The sequence below is a fragment of the Nipponia nippon genome, unplaced genomic scaffold, assembly GCF_047370975.1.
Source record: "Nipponia nippon isolate SJK-2023a ecotype South Korea unplaced genomic scaffold, ASM4737097v1 scaffold_1, whole genome shotgun sequence".
Taxonomy (NCBI): Eukaryota; Metazoa; Chordata; class Aves; order Pelecaniformes; family Threskiornithidae; genus Nipponia; species Nipponia nippon.
In genome coordinates, this window is record NW_028262290.1 from 34,840,079 (window position 1) to 34,862,340 (window position 22,262).

Consider the following 22,262-nt stretch of genomic DNA (forward strand, 5'->3'; position numbering starts at 1 on the left):
CCTCCCCGCCGCCCTCACACCGGCCCCGGCGCGGTGGCCCTCGGCCGGCGGCGCCCGGCGCCCCTCGGCGCGGAGGGGTCGGGCCGCCTGCCCCGGCCCGGCTCCGTGCGCCGCTGCCGGCGGGGAGCGCGCTGCGCGGCGGTCGGCCTCGCCGTCCCGGAGGCCCCGCTGGCGGACGGGGAGCGCCACAGGTGCCCGGCGCCCTCCCCGCGCCGTGAGGAGCCTCCCGGCCCCGGCTGAGCGTGAACGGCCGCGCCGGGACGCGGGCTGGGCTGCGGGGCGGGCGGTGCTGCCGGGCCGGCGGCTTTCTCCCGGCGGCTTTCTCCCGGCCAGCTGGTGGAAATCCGCATTACGGCTGCCTGCGGACAGCTTTCCTTTTCCTCTGCTGGGGCGGCTGCCCGGCTCCCCGCCCGTGATAACGATAACCGGGGCCGGCAGCGCCTGTCTCGGAGAGAAAGCGGGCAGGCGAGCTCGCTGGCTCGCTCCCGTTGCACCGGTTTCCTGGTAAAACAGCAAGAACTTAATAAGCGAGCCCTTGTGCCTTGCTACTTTTCTAGCGGGGATAGCTTTATACGCTCAATACGCTCGGCTTGTAAACAGGACGCTAAAGGTAACGAAGCGGGTACGCAACTCGCGTAAAATCAATGAAACCTGGGTCCACTCTCATGTAATAACTCCGATTTTATTAAAATATAGTATAGTTTTAGGCACGCTGCTCTAAGTACAAGCTGTGTTGCGAGATTACACAGTCCCGCCTCTCGCACCCTTCACCGCAAAAAAGGAGATGTTTCTGGGGCTGAGCTCCCGGTAAATGTGCGGAGAGGATGGGGCGGTCTGCCCTCGCGTCGAAGTTAGGAGCGGTCAAGAAGTCAAGGTTCAATAAGGTCGCTTAGGACTGCCGCTCATTTGAGAGGTCAGTTAACACTTGTACCTCTGTCGTTTCATGCACTGCACCAAAAAATGCACCTGATATTTTTGAATTTGTCCTTTGCTGCTGTAATGGCATTGGCATCGGTGGACATGCCACCTGCAACTTCTGTGGAACTGCTCTTCAACTCGGTTTGTTCCAGTGTAACAGGAAAAACCGGTCTCAGTTTTAGGACTAGAGAGTTGTTGGATTTTTTTTTTTACAGAAAAGCTGCTCGCTTCAGCTTACAGCAACGTGCTTAGGTGACATCAAGGAATAGAATTTACCAAAATCAGAGGTAATGTTCACATGATGCAACTAAAGAGCAAACCCATGTATCACATCTCTTGATTGATGCTGTTGCTGGTTTCTTCAAGGAATTTTGGTAGAGATTTGTGGTCAAACTTTGGGGATCGTGTCAGAGAATAGGTACTTTTGTATTAAGCAGAAGAAGAGACGTTTACAGTTGGGGTCCTTTTTTTTCCTTTCCAAAATACAAAATGTAGCGAGTTGGGCAAGATTCATTTCCTTCAGAAAGTGAAAAGTGTACTGTGGTTTTTATACCTTGAACTCTTTTAATCCCCTTGTTTATACATATTTGTAGCTGTCTGAAAATTGTTTCCTGGTGTGGAAAGCTCTGATGCTCAAAGTCAGCTGAGAGATGTGTTTGGGGATTTAAAAAAAAAAAAAAAAAAGTATGAAAGAGATCAGAACTTTAGTTTCACTTCCACCACACAATAGACTTTCCAATTTTTATAATATTTGTTTTGGCTAGTAAATTAGAAGCTGAAGAATAGCTGATTTTGCAGGGGCCATCTTTTTTTTTTTTTTTTTTTTTTCCAGAAAAGTAAATTGCCATTCCAGTAAATCATCTAGGAGTGATTTTCTCGAACTAAAGTTCCTTTTATCTTTTTCTTTAGGCTTCTTGTGGAATTTTTAAAATCTGTATAATATTGATAATTGGAGGTAAATTCTCTGAATATTTAGACTTAGACCCCACTTGTCTGAAACAGCATATGAAGCACGCAGTTTACACTGTAAGATTTTTAGTCCTGTGAGCTGAAATCTGTTACCATGGCCCCAGTCTTTTACGCGTTGCAGCTCATATGAACAGAGGCTGTGAAGTCCCATTGATTTTAATGAAAGTACTCATGAATGAAGCAAAGCAGTGCGTCATAGATGTTTGCAGATGTGTTTTTGTTTTCGTGCTCTGGGAACAATAGCCGTATTTGTACACCAGAAGAATGTCTGAAATGTTTTTACAAGGAAACCAGATTTACATATGTGTCTTTAACATACTGTGAAATATTTGCAGGAAAGCTCTTACTTTATTGTGACCCAAGAATACCAGCATAGGCATATAACCGTTTTGACTATGCCAATTGCCAATTTGTTTTCCAACTCACTAAAATCCAGGCCTTTTTGCTGCTATTTTTTTCTTTTTCTTTTTTTTCCTTATCCCAATATGTTGTTTTAAAATGCATTGGTGGTATTAGGAGATATGGTTGAGGGAGGGGAAAGGAACATAAGCACTGACAGTGTTCCTCAGTGTTTCTGCACACAGCACTTTGCGCGACATGAGTAATATGTGTCATGCTGTGTTTAAATGCTTAAAATTGTCACTCGGTCAAATGTCTGAGCAAAACACTGTGAATTATAAACCATGATCCTCCATTCATTGCATGTGCTTATGCTGGGCCTTCAAGTGGCCCGTCAGGTTGTTTCCTACAGCGATCTGGACTTTTGTGCCTCTTTTAAACTCCCTAGATTTTTGTTGAATCTGTGTGAATCTGCAAGCCTACCAGAGCATTTTTGATGGAGGGACTAAGGCCTAATTTGAAACTTCAGTATGTGTAAATTAGTTAGAAGTTTATGGTTCTGCCAACAATAGCAGTAACAGGCATCTTGCTGTAAGGTTGTGCACTGTCGTTCCACAGAGGTCAGTGAGTGGCAAATCAATCCTTAAGCAGAGGTCGTCACCAGTACATACGTTTGTTGATTTCTAAGCAGTCTTCTTTCTAGATGTCTGCTTATCTAACATTTGAGTCTGAAAAGCATGCAGAAATCTTGATGTAACAACAAATTTGTTAAACTAGAGAAGATGTAAGTAAAGGATAAGAGCAAGTGGAGCAGTTAATAGGTCCTTGGCCTGTCAGCTTTTTCACACAGAGTAGTTTTAAATTTTAACCGCAAATAGGCAATGACATTTACAGCTGTAAGATATACCGAGGGTGTTTTCGGAGGGATGGCACAATGTAACTCTAAGGAGACAGGTTAGGAAATTATACCTTATAGCAACTTGCCAACAAAAACAGAAGAAAAAAATATACTTTCTAAGAGTTCTCAGGCTCAAAATACGAACACCTTCTCAGGGGAACCAATTAAACACCAGATGCATGGTCAGTAGAAGTTAGGGCTGAATGTTTCTTCAGTTACAAAGGATACCAAGCCTAGCTTTTGGAAAATTAATGCTGAACAAAGTTATTGTTTCATGGTCAAATACAGTTTTAAATTAGCTCGGTAATTACATTGTTAATTAACGTTTTAACAGTTGACACTTACTGGAACTGCTTTGAACAGTCAGTTATAGCACAAGGTGAAATGGGAAAAGGTGCGTTTGTTGATATATTTATATCTGTAGAGAGAGATAGGTAAATATTGCATGTATTTGTATCTTCATATATGGGAAAAGCTTTTTTATCATGTCTTATATGCTGTAGTATTTAACTATATTGCAATATTAACATACCTTATCTTACTCAAAGTTTTCTAAAATTTCTTCTGTTGAAGAAGATGATACAGTTAGACTCTGATATCATCAATCAAATTACTGTACAAGTCTCTTGTATCTGCATTCTGGACACTGTCCACCATATGCCACTGAAATGTTTTTCCTCTAAAATGTAAGTTGAAAAAATTAAGGAAAATGAGTCAGCTTTCTAGCACTAGTGTCAGAAGCCTTTCATTCATGATTTGTAATGACAGAAGAGAGAGTTGTTACCTGCAGGACTGCACAAAATTCCAACTAAATATCTTTGGTACTTTCTAAGGACCAATTCAGTATGAATCTTCCATTTTCTCATTGACTATTTTCTCTTTAGAAGAAGCTGGCATTGATTTTATTTCCCCAGTAGAAAGAAGAATTGGACAAGTAAATAGCACATCAGTTGTTCTTGTTTTAATGCCCTTAAGGGCAACAGCGACTACTTCCACTTCTTTCTACAGAGTAGTGAAAAATACAGGTCCTAAATGAATTAAGTATTTTTGAGCTTTGCATGTTTATTAATTAAAGCCAAATATTAGTAAGAAAAAAGGCTGACCTTTTGTACTTTTATGAAATTCCATACTGAAGTAAGTTGATTCTTCTTCAAGTCTGACACTCAAATAGCAACATGGAAAGCCATAATTGAGTTGCCGCTCTAATGTAATATTGCGGTATAATCAAAATTAGAATTAGATTTATTATTTTTGAATTAAATTAACTGGTGCAGAATGTTAGACAGATTATTGTATGTAACAGCAAGTACACTGAAGCTAAGAATCTGGCTACGTATATCATTACGATACTAGGGGGATCCCAGATATAATTAGGGACAAAATTTAGTCATTTATGCTCATAAAATATTAATATATTTCTGGGAAAAGTCTGTTTAATAAAGAAAAAAATTACAAAGTGTCTGTATTTTTGCAGTATTTACAGAATACGTCATACCAGTGCTTTGTGGTCATGTTTCTATTTGTTCTTCTCCATATGCTGAGTTTTTTAAAATAATCATGTTTCTAGATTCAGCACCCTTACAACCAGTGCAGCAGTAGGTATCCAGGATACAGGGAATGAGAAAGAAACTAAGAAAGTTGTTTGTTTGTGTCAGCAGCCATCTGTTAAAACAAAAACCTTCCACTTGGTAGAATCTTCTACCAACACAAAATAGTTATGTTGTGGAACCTATCTAGTATTATACAATAAAGAAAGCACACTTGGCAAATTTAATTGCATGTTAACATTGAAATATAACCTAGCAGAAGAGGTAATAAAGTAAAGCAGCAATTGATAGATAATTGACATGTACATGACCAAAACAGTATGCTTATACAAAGGAGATCGAATCTCAAAGCAAATGAAGCTTTGAGCTACATCTAAAACTGCAGGTATTTCACAAATACTTTCACAAAAGTTTAGTCAGTCACTGAACTTGACATTTGATATTTAGTTCTCTGAAGAATAGTTTTTAATAGGTGCTCCAATTAAAGCAGATCAAAATCAGAGAAAGATATTTTAAAGATTGCTTATTCATCCTTCTGTAAGAATATTCATACTCAAAATAGCTTTTAAAAAAAAAAAAAGAAGCAGCGCTAGGTGGGCAAGAGACTTAATTTTGAGGAGCCTAAAGCAGTTTAATGGGAATTAGAGTGAAATGATCTTAGCAAATTATCTTGTATTTGCCAGTTGTGGGGTTCCTGGCACCTTCCTTTGGGACATCTGGTACAAATGGCTTTCAGAGACCAGAGACTGGAGTGTGTACGTCGTCAAAATGAAAACGCCTTTTGAGAATACAAGAAAAAAAATTGTCTGCAGTAGTAATCTGATAATGCTGGGTTTTGGCTCAGATGCAGCTTTGCATGTACTCTGTTACATGAATATCTATGACTTCTCGTATCAAATACCATGTTGCTCTTTTTTGTATTGCTGTTTAAAAAAAAATACAAAAATAGTTATGATTGCAACAATGAAATGTGTTTATGATAGAATGGTGTGCAATATGCTGTTTATTGCTGCTTTGTCTTTCTTACATACTGCAGAACAAATGAAAGGCAAAAAAAGTGCTAAAGGATTCATGTTTCTGATCTTTCTGTCACAACATAATGCAGAATGCAGTGCCATGTTTACGATACTAGGAATACCAAAAAGTATCAATATCAAGAATTCATAAAGAGTAAGATATACCGAGGTTTTGTTCTTCCATTCAAGTACATGCAAAAACTTTAAAATATTTAATTTTACAATAGAGGTTTATGACAGTGGATCTAAAGGCCCATCTGAAGACAAAACAATTTAGTGGATTGTCAAATACGTCCTGACAAGGAGAGGCCTGTAGTCACCTTAAACCCAGGATAACAGGATGTTTACTACCCCTACTTGCTCTTTCTGTGAGCGGCTGGAGGCAGGAGCCACGAGTGTCCTGCTCCCTCCCTTCCCTCCATCCCTGTCTCCCTCCCCAGCTGACTGCATATGACGTGGCTCTGCTACTGCTGACCACCCCCCCATCTGACCACCTTAAAAAATTTTGAGGGAGTCCTGCTTTAGAAATTTCTCTTGAAAATTTTTCCGTGGACAGATCCAGTCAAAAAATGCTTATGATAATAGCTACTGTGTCTTAGTTGCCAAAATAAATTACTTCAGCTGGGAAAGTGAAGGTTTTGTTAAGCAGAAAAAAAATTTATAAGAAAAACAAGCAACAAAAGTAGTTTATCTGCTGTGTCATGTGCTGTGATTTTTCTGCATTTCTTCTTATCGAAAACAGAGCTGACAACGTAGTATTGCCTGTAGCATACTGGATGTAGAGTACTAGGTCTTCTACAGCTTCCTGAATTTAATTTCTCCTTATTGCTTTAAAAGGTACATACCAGGGGCAATGGACAGGAGGGATGCGACATGGATATGGTGTACGTCAGAGTGTACCCTATGGCATGGCAACTGTGATCCGTTCACCCCTCCGAACATCTCTAGCTTCACTTCGAAGTGAGCAGAGCAATGGCACTGTTCTGCATGATGTCACTTCAGACAGTCCGGCTGGAACAAGAGGCGGTTTTGTGCTCAATTTTCACAGTGATACAGAAGCCATGGGCATTAAGAAAAAAGGAGGCTTATTCAGAAGAGGATCCCTTCTTGGTAGTATAAAACTTAGAAAATCTGAATCTAGGTCATCGATATCTAGCAAACGGAGCTCTGTCAGGAGTGATGCTGCTATGAGCAGAATTAGTTCTAGCGATGCCAACTCTACAATTAGTTTTGGAGACGGTGACTGTGATTATTGCCCTGTGGAAGACCATGTTGATGCCACCACTACAGAAACCTATATGGGTGAATGGAAGAATGACAAGCGCAGTGGTTTTGGTATTAGTGAGCGTTCAAATGGTATGAAATATGAAGGAGAATGGCTAAATAACAGGAGGCATGGATATGGATGTACCATGTTTCCAGATGGCACCAAAGAAGAGGGAAAATATAAAAATAACGTTTTGGTCCGTGGAATAAGAAAGCAACTTATACCAATACGAAACACAAAAACTAGAGAAAAGGTGGATAGAGCAATAGAGGGTGCACAGAGAGCAGCTGCCATGGCAAGAACCAAAGTGGAAATTGCAACTTCAAGGTATGTTACCACAAAATATATTTGTTCATCACTGAATTTTCAGAAACAAAAATGTGTGACAGTATGTGAGCTCTTATTGTTGACAAAAGACTCAAAAGTGCAAGGGTATAAATGTCTTTAGTGAGTACGCTCACCTTTCAGTTTCACATGTGTAACTCCATTGACTTTAGTGACATGACACATATGAAACTTAGAATTTCAACTCATTTGAGTAAAGATATTTGTATATGTTCCATAATATACTGTGAAAGTAAGTTTCTACTGCTGATACATTTCTGCTTTCACTCAAGAGCTGCAGCATTATGCCTTTAAACCTGTTTCGAAAATAAAACTAGTGAGGAAATGTAGAGAATGATTTGGGGGATGTGAGGTGAAGATTGGATATCTTCCCATAAGCATGCTCCAGTTATGCTTATTGTGTTGATGATTTTTTGGGTAGCATCTGAGCCTCACTGAAGTTGCCCATTTGACACTGAGCATCTTAAGATGCATCTGATTATCTGAGAGACTGTGGTATGAACTGTGTAAGAATAATGGTTGAGGCCCTTGCGCTTAGAGGTTGTTGATTTGATTGCCAGGACAGGATCTGCCAGAAGAGTTCTGTATGAGAACTCTTTCATGTTGGAGCATGCTTCTCCTGCAGTCTGAATTCGTCTGGATCTTATGGCAACCACTTCAAATAGCGGTAGTCATTTTCTCCCCACCCTGCTGCCAAGTGTTTGAGATGGGAGAAGTGTATGGGCATTAGTAGTGGGGGGAAAAATGTCATTTTCACTTTGAACTCGTAAACAACAACCAAGCAAAGTTGTCTGAAATGGAATTGTTACAAATTAAATCAGTATAGACAATTTTAATAGGTTTTACTGTCAAGTCTGAGAGCTCTTTAAAAAGCTATTTAATTTTTAATGCTTTCCAATAAGTTTCTGTGGCAGTTTCTCTGTTGTTGGTTTTAGTTTGTTTCTTCAAGCAGGCTTTTCTCAAAATATGCTGTGGACCAAAAAAAGAACCCAGAAATGTCCATGAAGGAAAATCTTCATGCTATTTTAGCAAGAGGATGTCATATTACACTTAGAGCTGAACAACTGATTCCTGATTTAGTGTGGTCAGTAGTGTGTGCTCAGTGACTATCCTTTTTCTGACAGTCATAAAGAGTACAGAAAAGACCAAACACTGCCTAAGTGGGAAAGCTTGAATACATGCCTGGCTCATAGCAAAAACTAGTTGAGACACAAACATGAAGAAGTTAGCACACTGTTAAAAAACCTTTCTGAGCACTGGTCACCTAAGTAACTAGAGGGTAGCATATACTCGATTACTTCTATAAATATATGTAAGGCATTATATGACAGCATACCACGTTAGCAAAGCAGAGCAGTAATAGCTAACTTGAAGAAATTGCTGGAGCCCATTCATGTTCTGTCAGTACATAAGCCCTAGTTCTGAAAAAATTGAGGTGATGGGATGTGTGGGTAGGGGGAGTCACCACTCTGAGTCCATATAAAGCTATTAAAAAGCTGTAGTCTGAGACCATTAGGTTGCAAGGCACAGTGTATGCTTTAAGGAAGGCACACTTCCTCTTTAAGAAGGGATATGTCTCTGAAGTGTTTTGTTTGCTGTTCCTTCCCTTCAATTTTAGGTGAAGAACGGAGTTCAAATTGCTTCTTTTAGAACAGTTCCTGAAAACTGTTTATTTCTTGAAAAGGTGTTTTTGAAAGTGCAACAACAGAAGGCATCAGTTGTAGTGCAGCTGTGACCATGGGCTATTCCTTTGGTTTTTCAGCTGAGAATCTCTCTGAAACAGTCCCATGACTACCAGTGTGGCTAGCAAGATTGCAGATTCAGGTTTCGTCTCTTTTAGTAGCCTTTCCACTAACTGTATTACTGGCATGGAGTCAAAGGCAAAGAGACCTGACACCTAGTCGGGCAGCACCAGGCATAAAGATTACATTAACTTCACTTGTGAGTGACTGTTGGATTCACCTAGTAAGGATGGCACAACCCTTCCCATCTCTCAAGTTTTCAGAACTGCCTTTAGTATTAACCAGTGGGAGCAACGCTATGGCATTATGTGAACTAAGGAACTGTCATTCTGGCAGAGTCAGCAGCGCTGGCTATCTAAGAGCCAGATCATCTGGAAAAGATCGTAGAAGAGCACGAAGGAAGAAACTTCCACTTGGGACAGTTGCTAAATTCTAGGCTGACCAGATTGATAGGGTTTCAGGATGAGAGAACTTGCTTCTGTCCCACTGAAACTTGAGGACCAGTATGGGTTTGTGACTGCTTTTTTACCAAACTGATACATTAATAATTTAATAATCCTTCAGACAGTAGCATTCCTGCATTGTCTTACATGAATGTGAGGATGGTGGTCTTGTCTGGTTCCTAACAATCACTACTACACAAAAAAATCCAGAAGTGCTTTTTTTCATTTCTCTAATGTGTAATCCAAAGGTGGTTCTGCCCATGTGGCATAACCTCACCACGCGCTGGGCTGTAAAACCTTCTGTGTTTCAGACCTGGCAGATGTCACCAGCAATGGGTGCTTACCGTAGGTTTCCATTCCATTAGTGGAAGAGCTCTCCAGATAGACCTTTTCTCAGTCCAAAAACCATCGAATGTCCAGGTTTCCATTCCAAAGAGCTAGAAACCCTGACTCTCAGCCAGATACCTTTCTTTTCAATGCAACTTTGAATTGTGTGCTCTTCTTCATGTATTGTTTATTCCCAAAATGTTTGCTCAGCCAAGTGAAACCAGACCATACTCCTCTTCATAGCTTGATATGACAGGTTTGGCTGGTAGTTTGACCTGTGACAGATGTCCATGCAGTCATCAACGAGACCAACCACTGTTTTGCTTTATATTCCTGATGTCTTTTTATGTCTAAAAGTGCTCCTTAATATTCTGTGTAGTCTTCTTTTAATCTATCATGGCAGTTTGGTGTACAAAGAAAAATCTGAAAGTTGGGATCATGTTGCTTCTCTGAGCCTGAATTTACATTGGCTCTCCCGACTCAGCCTTTGGGTTTTTCAGGCATTTGTATTGAGGTGTTTTAGATGTAATAGCAGCATTTCTCAAAAGGTATCAGATCACAAAATCGTGTGATGTATAGAAAGCTGCTGTATCAGGGAACTAGTTACCAGCCTCTACTACGCAGATCTGTATCCAAACCAGATTATAAATTAACAATGAATAAAAATGCTTTTAAAATGATAGCACAGCTTAATAGTCTTGATTGTGTATTATAGTTGTACTAGCTATAATTAAGACAAAATATGCGGGTGTAAATTTGAAGAATTTCAGAAGTGTGTTCAATATTTTTCCCTTTTAAAATATTAAAAGGCTTTTTTTCTTTTAAATCATTATTATAGGCAGTAATTAGGTCAAATTCATCTTTAACCCATTTGTGCTAAAAGCAGTCAGGTTTACTCTATATGCCTTTTGGGGGGCTTGGTGTCTAAAAGGCAAAGCTGCCTTCCAGAAATTTTTAATAAATTCTTTTCTATGTTATTTCAAGCACATGTGAAATACTTCAGATGCTGGAAGGCGTACATTTGGAAGAGCTCTTTGGAAGATGTTAAAAAGCCCCAAATGTCCACTCAACCAAGAGCCAAATAGAAACTTGTTTTGAGGATATCAAATAATTCTCACTGTAGGGATTTTGAACATCCTTTTCATCACTATCATGTGTCTTACTCAAAGGAGATATCCCTCTGCAGTTCAATATGAACCAGAATTACATTAGAGCACTTCTTTCCTAGTATGAAAATCACTTAAGTTCTCATTAGAGGAGCTATATATTAACTTTGCCTTCATCAATACTTATGATGGTATAAACTGTAACATTTTTGGAATTAACTTTTAGAGTTTATGTTCAAATTTACCTTCTCATTCTCAGTATCACTGGGTGTTTTTAAATGTATCAGTCCTGTAGCACCAGAAACAGAAGGAATGACGTTTGTTTACATGCAACCCTTCATATATACCAGATTCTTTCTAGAAAAGTCAATATTAGGGGTTCAGAATTGAGCTCTCAGAGCCAGGCCTTTTTTTTTCTCCCTTTGTTTTTTTTTTTCCTAGCTAATGCTCAACTGGAAATTCTCCTTTAAGTGTTGACTCCCTGAGGAAAAAAACTTTCCAGGGACACAGAGGGGCAAGATAAAAGTACAGTAAGAGTAAGAAATATGAATCAGAAGATGGTGTGTGGAGAGAAAGGGAGAAAGAAATAAAAACTGTTTCCTTGTTGATATTTTCCTTATACTCCATTGATCTCTCAGGTCATAAAACAAGGAGGTTAAAGAATTGTATCTTCTTTTTTATTCTCTTTTCCACCAAAGCTGTATACTTTTAATTACTCCAAAGTTGTGAGTTTTAAGTAAGGTGTACCGTCATAAGATGCCGTGAGAACGTTTGACCACCTTAAAAGCAATATTGTAATGGGTTTTCATTACATGAGCACCTGAGGTTTGGTGAAGGATAATGGTGCCTTTGTGTTAGGCACTGCACAAACAAATTACCTCGTCTAGAGACCTTGCGGGCTGGGAGAATGACAGTGCCCAACGAACAGAAAGAAACTGGCAAAAGACTGTGAAAGGACCCGAGATCAAGATAACAGTAAAATTAATATCTGGCAATGAATAACGTAGAGCAGTTCCTCCTTGTTAATTAGCTCTCTGTGCTCAGATAGCAGTGACTAGCAAGCCTCTAGTCAGGAAGACCTTTTAAGGGGAGCTCTGAAGGGGGATTAAGTGGTGTCTTTTCTGCAGCGATTTCTTTTTCAGAGTAGCTTTTTTAGACAGCTCAATTTTATTTTTAACATGTTTGTGTCCAAGTCCACAGATGCTATGGCTTAGTTTCAGCCTTTATTTTTTAATAGAAGCTACCAAAACTCCGGTTGTGATCCTGTGTCGTGAGCAGCCTGCTTGGTTCTGTGCGGCTGCGGAGGAGCCTTGAGCTGGTGGAGGGGCCACAGGAGGAAGGTGCAGGAGGATTGACTTAGTAACGGAGACCCAGTGTAACAATTTTCATTTCGTTTGGGAGCGAGCCCGCTGCCACAGCCTGGACTTTCTTGGGTCCCTGCTCTCCCTCGCTGTCATAGCGGCCTCCTGGAGCCAGGAGCTGGCTTGTGTAATGTTCCACGCTGCGGATGATTCAGAGAGCTCCCATTTACCCAGAGGCCTGGCCTGGCGCTGCCCCAGCCTGGGCCTGGGCCTGGGCACTGAGCCTTGGCTTCAAGTGACCGGGCAGCACCTGCTTCTGAACGGCACGGCTCGGTTGTCCGCCCCAGAGCGCTAGCGTCCGCCGTGCAGCGGTTATATAAGAAACCAGTGCCTATATTTTTCACAACCTTAGTTCAGAGTAAGTTTCCATATGCTGCGCTGCCTGTGGTGGGTTTATGTGACGTGCGTGGAACTGTCAGGAAGGAGTACTAAATGGTTTAGTAGCCAGTTCCTGTGTTGCGTTCATTGCCTCGTGTGACCAGTGCTCTCAGCTTGACCTGAACAAACCGATTTCTAGGGAGAGCTGGAATTATATGCATGTGGGAGTATAGTTTGTGTCCACACTAGATGGCAGCTGCCAATCATTCCAAACAGCACTGAATTACGTGTGCCGCACACAGCTTTCCATGATGGATTTAGCTGACTCTACCAATCTCACTTTACTCAAGAAACTAAACGGGACACTTGCAAGACTAGTGCCTCGCACGTCTTTGAGATGCTTTACTTATTATAGCTGAAATATGAACATTGTGTTTAGGAATAGGATCCAACAAATACCAAAGGTATTTATATAAGACTACTTGCTTTAGTACAAAGAGCTGCCTTAAGTTCAAAACAAAATCAGATTTAATCATTTTACTACATAGTCTATTTGAAGATAAGAAATAAAATGCTGTGATAAAACTTAAAATAAGTCTCGAGCTACTATGGATAGTAATTTTAATGTTAATTCTGCATTCTTTAAAGAAAACCATATGTTCCTTGAATCCTGTGGGAGTTATACCGCTAACTTCAGTGGGGCACATTTTCACTCAGATTTCACAAACAACTCCTTGGTAAAAGCATATAGTCTTGGACTGTTTCTCTGTTATTCGCTGGGCAATGAATAATACATCTGTTTGAAATATACAAATTGTATAAACATCACTACACAGATTTGATTTCTTTTCTTAGCATTTAATGCAGTAAGATTGCACGGCTGAAAATATGCAAAATTACTCCTGTACTATCCCTCAGCTGGAAATTTAAGAAAGCCTCAAGTATTTAACTTTTTGATCAAATTACCTATATCCAAATACACTTACCTACAGCCATAACTCTGAATTAGGATATATTTAAAAACAAAAAAGGGGCAGTTCTGGAGTACAGTCAATCTTACTTTGTATTTGTATTAGACATAGAATTGTTATCCCAGAATTGCTTTTCTAACTTTTTTAAAATCAGGAGATTGCTAATCTAAGATTGAAAACATTCTCTGCTTTCAAAACACAAATGAACCAACACTGCACCACTGCTTTTAAAATAACTATCTAAAAAAGCCTTTATTAAATACACAAATGTTTTTGAAATGTTTCTTTGTTCAGATGGGTAAGGATTTTTTCCCCGGTTTCCAGAATACTTAATTTGGGAGCTGAAAGAATCTTTACAGTGGCAGCCCAGCAGATGTATGTGAAAACACTAATGCTTTTTTTTTTTTTTTTTACGATACCGAGATACACTAGCAAAAGATTAATAATTTTTTTTGTAGCCAAAGAAGATGAGCTGTTATGCAAATTCTTGCCTTAGTTTTTACACAGCATCTCAGTTTTGATCTGTATTACAACAATTGTTCAAAAGCTAAGCCACAAACAGCATCTGTCTCTACTGACTTGCAGGAGAGTTTCTGTGATGGAAATAAATCTCCATTTAAAAAAACAAAATCTGTATCGTTTTTACTGGTTAGTCGCATGTGAACCGTAGTGTAAAGCCATTAGACGTACGTTATTGATTGCTATAAAAATATTCTCAAAAACAGAAAGATATTTTATATTTCTACTGTATTTAGTACAACTACATACATATGGCTAGTAGTACTAGTCAGAGCTTGAGTAATTTACTTGATGTTTTGCTCAAAGACTAAGCCAATTAATACAGAATCTACCCAGCTTCTTTCTTCAAAGAAATAAGAAAACATGCTGTCATCTAACGATAACATTGTTGATCAGTATTCTACGGAGTAGGATGTTTTTCAGTGAACACTACAGCAGGAAAGTAGTCATTTAAATGATTTAGTTAATACCCCCATGTTGATCTACTTGCGTATTTCCCAAATAATAATTGATTAATTTTCTGAAAACTGGTGTAGTTCAATGAGTAATGCTGTTTGTTTGAATACAAATTGATCAGTGATACATATTATGACATCTGTTCTTTTTTCCTGGTGATTAATACAACTTTTTTATTAATTTATTAATATTTAATTTAATTAGTAATTTAAAAATATTAAAATGTAAATTAAATAATTAAAATAGTTTACTATTTAATTTATTAATACAATTTAATATTTAATTTATTAATACAATATAGTATATATATCTAATAGACATTGGTACATATTTTCATACACTGACTTGCTTACTTTTGCCTACCTTACTATTATTTTCCTCTTTTATTACTGCTCTATTTGTACATTGTTATGTTTTCTGTTTCTTTGTTCTTCTACAGTTCTCTGCTCTGATTGTTGGGGGAGGCAGAGGCGCAGTCTCTTGGTGCCTAGCGCCCAGGAGTAGATTTCTCCTTATGAGCTTCTCTCCCCTCAAACCCATGTAAATGTTTAACATCTGCAATGACCTGTTGATTATTATTGTTGTCCTCTTTAGATGTTTTCCCAGTTCTGCTATATAGATGTAGTCTCCCAAGAGCTCATTCCTGAGGTCACCTCAAAGCCACTTACTCTATGTATGAAGTTAGGGTTGTTCTGCCTTGTACATCACTCTTACACTTAAATTGAATTTCAGTTGCCATTTAAGAGTGATCAGTGAGTTTTGTGCAGCCCTTCTTTGCAGTAGTCCCTCAAACTTCTCTTCTGTAACACTGACATTCACAAGTTCTGCCACTTAGCCATTCACACCTTTTCCCCAACATTTATGAATGTCATGGGTTCTCAGCCCCGAGCCCTGTGGATGTCCAGTGGTGAACCTTCTCGGTTGGGAAAAACAATCAATTAACCTATCCCATTATATTCTGTTTCTGAACTAATTTTTTATTCACTTAAGCATTTCTTCTCTTTTTTTAATCCTAATGTCCTCCACTTAGTTTCCAAAGAGCTTCCAGTGAGAAATGCTACACTTTGGTCCTACTACATTAAAAGCAGGGATTGATGAGAAAAGATGATATTACTATTTTGTACTTGAAAGCGAGAAATTTCCTTATTAGCGTCCGGCTAGTATGAAATCAGTCAAATACAAGTTCTCAGCTCTTTTGTTCTAGGAGTTTAAGAAGAAAGGCATATATTTCTCTTTTCTCTTACCACTGAATCTGGTAGGCTGCTGTTAAGGCTTGTTTAGTTACCTTACTGCTATATTGCAGCACCTCCACTTTGTGTTCGCCTCAGTTTACTGGCATATATAAGATGAGGAGAGGTCATTCTGCTGCTGCTTATACAGGATCTTTTTTTCTCTGAATTTTTAGACCACTTCAGAAATAAATGTGTTGGATTATGTCAGTCTTGCAGCTACGCAAAAAGCCTCAAAATCCAAACATGAAAACAAGCAAGACTCAAAGATTTTTCACTGTTGAGGTGAAACTTGACTTCCATAGGGAAAAGAAATAACACCAATAAATCTTAGTTATGACTAAGCTGAAGTGACTTCATTGGAACTGGCTCTGTGTGTGTGTTCAGCCCAAGTTCACTTTTGAAGCTCCGTCACTTACAGGAATTTATGATGTCAATTGTATAAGCATCTTAGGAACATCTTGAAGACAAAGAACATATTGCCAAGCAGTAAGATACAAAATGTATTTCAGGAATAATAAAGGAACCAAAAGTGAAGAGTGTGAGTCAACAGATGCCAGTTGTCAGAATGCTTTGTGCAGATGCAGTGGTGAACCACCTTATGCATTTAGGCGTCTTTTTCTTATGTCTACTGCTTTTACCTTAACATATCTTGACTAAGGGTTTAATTTCAGTTTTACTAAAAATCCAGTAATTATGCACATTCTGGAATGTTTGTAAATGTATTACCATTCATAGCATTGGGTTGTGCTTCAAAGAACATTATGTTTCTGGAAATTACAGATTGGCTACAAAGGTGGGAATGGCATTTATCAGTTCTATAAATATCAACAGAATATATAAGCTGGTGGCCTTTTCTGATATTCAGAAATGTTTGATTTGTACAGATCTGTTGAAGTAATGGTTGATAGTTTCTGGTGAAGAGGCTTTCCCTTTCTTCTCCTGGTGGCTAGATTCCTTGTGCAAAAATAATTCATGTTGGGAAGTCTAATGTTGCCAGGCATTCAGAGTTTCTTAATGGTGCAATGTACAAGTAGGAATATTGGTTGTTTCATATTCTCAATTGATAATGAATTATCAGAAAAAACTCATACTAGATGCTCTACAACCCTGGGCGATGTTTGTTAGGGTATGCCACATCAGTGCATAGTCTGGGTTTTTTTCTAATGCAAAGTTTATACCTGTTTCAGAACCAGGTTTTGTTTAAAGACTGAAACGGGACAAATAAAAATCAGTCTATATTTTGTATGCTCAAAATTTAGATAATCTGCAAAAAATGTAGTCGTGTTACTTGTTCATAATTGAACTATATAAAAAATATAATTTTCTATATTACTACTTGTTATGAAGAAAAGACACTGAGCACTTTCATGTCAAAGTGTGTATCTGTGATACGCACAGATGTGATGCATTTCGGATGGAAAAACTGCTTAGTGGAGCTCCTGGGATGAACCTTTGCTAGCAGAAGGATTAGAAAAGTGGATAGCATTTAGCTTTCAGCTTTGCTGGGTCTCTGGACAATGAATGCAGGGAGCAATTAGTCAAAATGATGGTTCTGAATAAGTTCACCAAGGAGTTTTGTCCTAAATTTGATTTGATGTTTTCTTCAAATTTTAGTTCTTCAGAATATGCTCTAAATGGCTTTTAACAGTTCACTCGTAAGTTCCAACTTTGAGATGTAATGGATATTTGATTTGAATTCATCTGCTCCTTGCACTTGTGATGATTAAAAAGCTATAAAAGTGGTCTTGAGGTCTGTATAATAGTTTAAGTTGTGAGTTAACTGCTGACAGATATAGTCATGCATAACATGATGAACTTTGGCCATGGACCTTAGTGGTGAGTGGACAGTACGAAAAAGCTGATATCTCTTTCAGGAAGCTCAGAATACAGTACAGATAGGTAAGCTATCAGAAATCTCTTGACACTTTGTTGTACACCTAGATTTTTGCTGTTTCCAGCAAGGATGAAGCCAGACTGGAATCCTTTCGATATGCAACATTATCAAACTTTGGACCAGTTTAAAAAAAAGTCCTCAGAAATGTTGAATTGTGCCCTGGTGTTTGAGTAGGGGTCCTACAAGCATTGGTCTGGTGAAACCTGAGAGCTGGCTTCCACACAGCAAAAGTCCTTCCATTTATTTGCTGTTTCACAATATATTTAATCAGCTGTTTGTAATAATGCAGGCGTTTTTGGTTGACAGCTCAAAGAACATCCTGAGTCTTCATAGGCCAGTCTGAGAAAAGTCAGCTTAAACTATCTTCAGAAACCTTGCTTGCTTGTTCAAGGGCCCTGACAGTTTAAGGAATTCTGTTCTACTTTCACTACATCTAATCTGATACTTAAAAAGATACTTCTCTCCAAAAAAGAGAATGAATTTACCTTGAATTTGCTGGTACATGCAAATGCATATTTGAGTGGATGTATAACATAGCACTGCTTAATCCATTCCAGAAAATAGTTCTGGTTTTGCATAGAAATTCACTTTGCAGAATTATGGTGACAGTTTCCTCTTGGATTATCTGCTTTTATACACTCACTGTTAAACTTAAAACCATTTGATATCATCTGTCTGATCCTGAAACCGTCTGTCTTTTCCTTAGTAAAACTAACTCGCGTGTTTGAGATGTTCTGATCTTTTTCTCTGTTCTTTGACACTGAATTGTCTCATTTTGCAAGTAGAAGTTTCAAGGGAGACGGAAATTAAGCTTGCTTAGGTGCAAGTCATTTTGTATGCAACTCTGATATTTCCATCTATTAATAAATGAAGCTTTGGAGTAGATCAAAGAAAACCTTTTAACAGTTAAGTCCACTGTATACAGTAAGGAGTGTTTTAACTCAGGTTATTTTTTTTCAAGAATATTTACTATTTAGAAAAATCTTTTTGGTGTGCGTTACCCCTCCTATTCCCATGCTTTTGGTTTAAATATGTTTTGTTCCTTCCCAGATGAATATGAAGTAGAATATAATGGGAAATGAACAGAAAGATTCTGTTAATATCCCCAATAGTAAGCATTGTAAACCCACCTTTTCTTTGTTTTCTTAGTCATATTTTTCTGTAAAAGGTTTTAAATATGCTCTCAAGAATTTATTGCTTAATATAATAAGCATTTAACATTAATTCAGCAACCGTGTAGTAAAAAGGAGCTGAGAGAAGAAAATGGAAGTCTTGAATTTTAGAGCTATTATAAAATTATATTACTGTCTCTTTATGGTTGCTTTACTGTCTGTTCTGCAAAAAGTACTGGGTTTTTTTTTCAGAAAAAGTAGAAGTTGCTTCAGGATTCCCATGCAGCATAAACTTCATATGCCACTCAGAAATTGCCTACACACTTAATTTTCTATTTGCTTGATGATCTTGAAGTGTCATCAGCTTGTTTTGCATTATGAGATTGCTGTTTGAAGCGTTTTTGTGAGAGTTTTCCTCTTTGTTTTGGCTCTTCTGTTCAATTATTTATGTATAAGTTTCATCCATTCCCAATCATTGATAAGCCTTGCTTAGGAATGGATACCATTAAGAATAATTTCAGCTACTTTTTTATTTTCTAGAAAATGTAAATTCCTTGTCAATATCCCCATGTTTTGACCCTGTTATGGCTATCAGCATAATGCATTTTCTTCTGTTGGAAAGAAATGCATTAGATGGATTAGCAAAGCACTAAAAATATCTTCGCTTAACCACCAAATTATATAACCATCGGATTTCTGTTGGCTGCTGGTTGCACGCTGTGGTGCGTTTTAGAAATCTGCATTTTACAGCACATCAAGTGAAAAAAGTTTTTGATTTACATCACATTTTCTTTCACAGTTTCAAATATATATATTTTTTAAAATCATTTTTCATTCAAAAGGTTTAAAGTAGGATTTACTGAAAGCTTCTGATAACTATTGTCACTTCAAAATTTGAAAATGCTGCTGCTTTTATACAATATATTCCTTTTTTTTTGGTCACTCTGGGGCGGTATGTCTGATGTTTTTCTTTGAGTTTGTGGTTTGTTTTGGCAGTAGAGTATTTTTTTAATGAACAGTAATTTAGATCAGATCCAGTGCTGAGGGCCATGGTAATCTGAAATAAGATGAGTCATTTTTCTAGAAGGCTCTTTACGTATGCAAGAGGAGATTTGGTCACAATGAGCAGCTGTAGAGCTAAGTGTTGTCTTTTTTCTGCACTTTCTGTATCATATAAGATAAGAGATTTTCTAGAGTTAATCTATTCCAGAGACCTCTGTAAGGAGAGAACAAAAGGAAAATTGTTAATCTTCCCTTAGATTAATTATATCTTTGTCATTTCAAGATTTTTCTCTAAATTTATCTTAAAGATCTAAAGTGATTTATCTCTCAGTACGCTATTCCACTGCTTGACTGTATCAATAGGACTAGTAGTAAGCTGATGCTATAACTCAAATTCTCTTTGGATTGGTGAATGAAGAAAAAAAGAGGCCCAATTTAACCGTGTAGATAATTGACTGAAATGCTCGCCAAAAATATTTGTGATGAGATAACATTGTAGACTGCTGTTTTTTTAAAATTTCTTTATGGCAGAAAGATCATGTATTGCAGTGGAACTGTTGCCTGTGGTCGGGTTCCCTTCGATAAGGCTGCAAGATTTTGTTCTTGTGAATGTGACAAGACAAGTCCGCTTGTATCCCAAGGTCAACCAAGTGTCACCTTAGTCTGCAGTTACATTCTTTCCTGCTGTTTGTTTTTCTATTGTGTAGCTGTAATGAAAAAGAAAAAAAATGAATGCATGAAAAAAGGAAATGATGCCATCAGAGCAATCCCTTTGCATGTAAGGGAAGAGACTACATATAATCAGCTGGCTAAAGGGCATGAGAACATCCTGAAAGGTAATTGGGCACCTTTTGTTGCAATACTCTGATATAGCCCATTAACTTGTTCAGAAACAATGCCTATAGACAGAGGCACAATGCTAGGTCTTTCTCCCTTCGTTCAGTGCCAAAAAATGCAGTTATCGTAGTATATAGTGTCATCTTAAAACTAGTATTGTTTATGCACTGATTCTGGAGCAGTAGGTACACAAAACGTTCAAACTTTCCTCGGCAAGCTTTTTTGTGCTTTCACCCATGATGTTCTTTACAAGTGAGTGGGAGAAGCCTATGCCTTTCTCAGACCCGTCTCAGAGTTCATCTCTGCAGTCATGTGTCTTGTAGAGTACGAGTAGAGAGCTGAAGTTGCCACTACTTGTTTCTGATTGAACAACTTACCATTGCTTTTCTATTTGCTCTCACTCCGTCCTGTCTGGAGTATTTGTCTCCACATGTTCCATCTCATCTTTTAAGTTGTATGGACTCTGGGGCCTGTTCACCATATATGTTTTAAATGTCTGAAATGGTGGAACCTAGTCTACTTGTCATCGTGTGAGTGTTAGCAAAATATATGCACTAATAATAACAGGAACAATGAGAAGATGATTTCCTGTGGGGGTTTTTTAGAACTCTGTTGTTTTGTTTAAATCCAAGAATATTATCTTCAAAAGCACTGTGCTGGTAAGCATAAACAAGTTTTTTTTCCTCTCTCTCTTTTCCCTGTGACTTACCAGGAAAGAAATCACAGACTTGTAGTCTGTGTGTCTAGAGTCTTCAAATCTCTAGTTTCTTCTCAAAAGGAAATAATTAGTCTCTGCCCGTGGATGTTGGGGTGTATGCAGTTGCTGCTAGCCGCTGGAGAGAATGGTATCAAGGCATTACGGCTGTCTATTCTGCCTTTCTACTGCTGTAATATGGCTTAATATTTATGCCAAAGAAAATAGGCACAGATTTTTATAATTTAAAAAAAAACAAGCTTATATAAGAGGATTATGTTGAACCTAGTGAATAAAGCAGGGAGTTCAAGCATGAACGCTTTAAGTGGAAGACCTACGTTCTTCAATAGCAAGAACAAGGAAATATTGGCATGATTCAGATTCCAGTATTTGTAAGTGAAAGCAGGAGCGTTTCAATAGGGGGGATCTTTGTCATGCATAGGAGTGTATTATTATTAATATGAGAAAATTCTTCTCTTGTTAAATTGATCTAAAAATTACAATGAGAATTGAGATAATTTTGTGGCATTTTAATATGAAAAGACTCAAATGCTTCCATATTATAATTTGAATTAACCTGTCCTTTCATGACCCTGAAGGACACCTTAAAGTGTACTTTATTAATCCTAGAGGTTAATTATGCAAAAAATTATTATGAGACTATGGTATTAATGTAAGGTGTTTGTTTTGCTGCTTTTAATTGCACCTTTTATTCTGAAGGAATGAGCTGACTTTACATGCTCTGATCAGCAGCTCATCGTTGCTGTTACTCGGCTGATTCTGAGGTGAAGAGAAGCTGGAAATGAGCATACAGCTTGCTGCTCAGCAGATGAAGGGGAAAAAATTGGTCAAGTTTTTAAAAAATTCACCTTACTATTAAAATACTTCTTGTGATGTTACTTTCTTTAGGAGCAGGCAAAACATCACTTTCTAAAGTTTTAATCAAAGA

At 38.2% G+C, this 22,262-nt stretch overlaps 1 protein-coding gene across 5 annotated transcripts in view; it reads left to right on the forward strand.

Moving 5' to 3' along the window:
* Nucleotides 1–22,262, forward strand: part of JPH1 (junctophilin 1) — a 94,770-nt gene that overhangs the window by 1,136 nt on the left and 71,372 nt on the right. For all 5 annotated transcript variants that reach the window (XM_087751355.1, XM_087751339.1, XM_087751332.1 and 2 more), the window contains exon 2: nucleotides 6,525–7,281. In XM_087751355.1, the coding sequence (XP_087607481.1) occupies nucleotides 6,525–7,281 (757 nt within the window). The remainder of the gene's footprint in view (nucleotides 1–6,524; nucleotides 7,282–22,262) is intronic.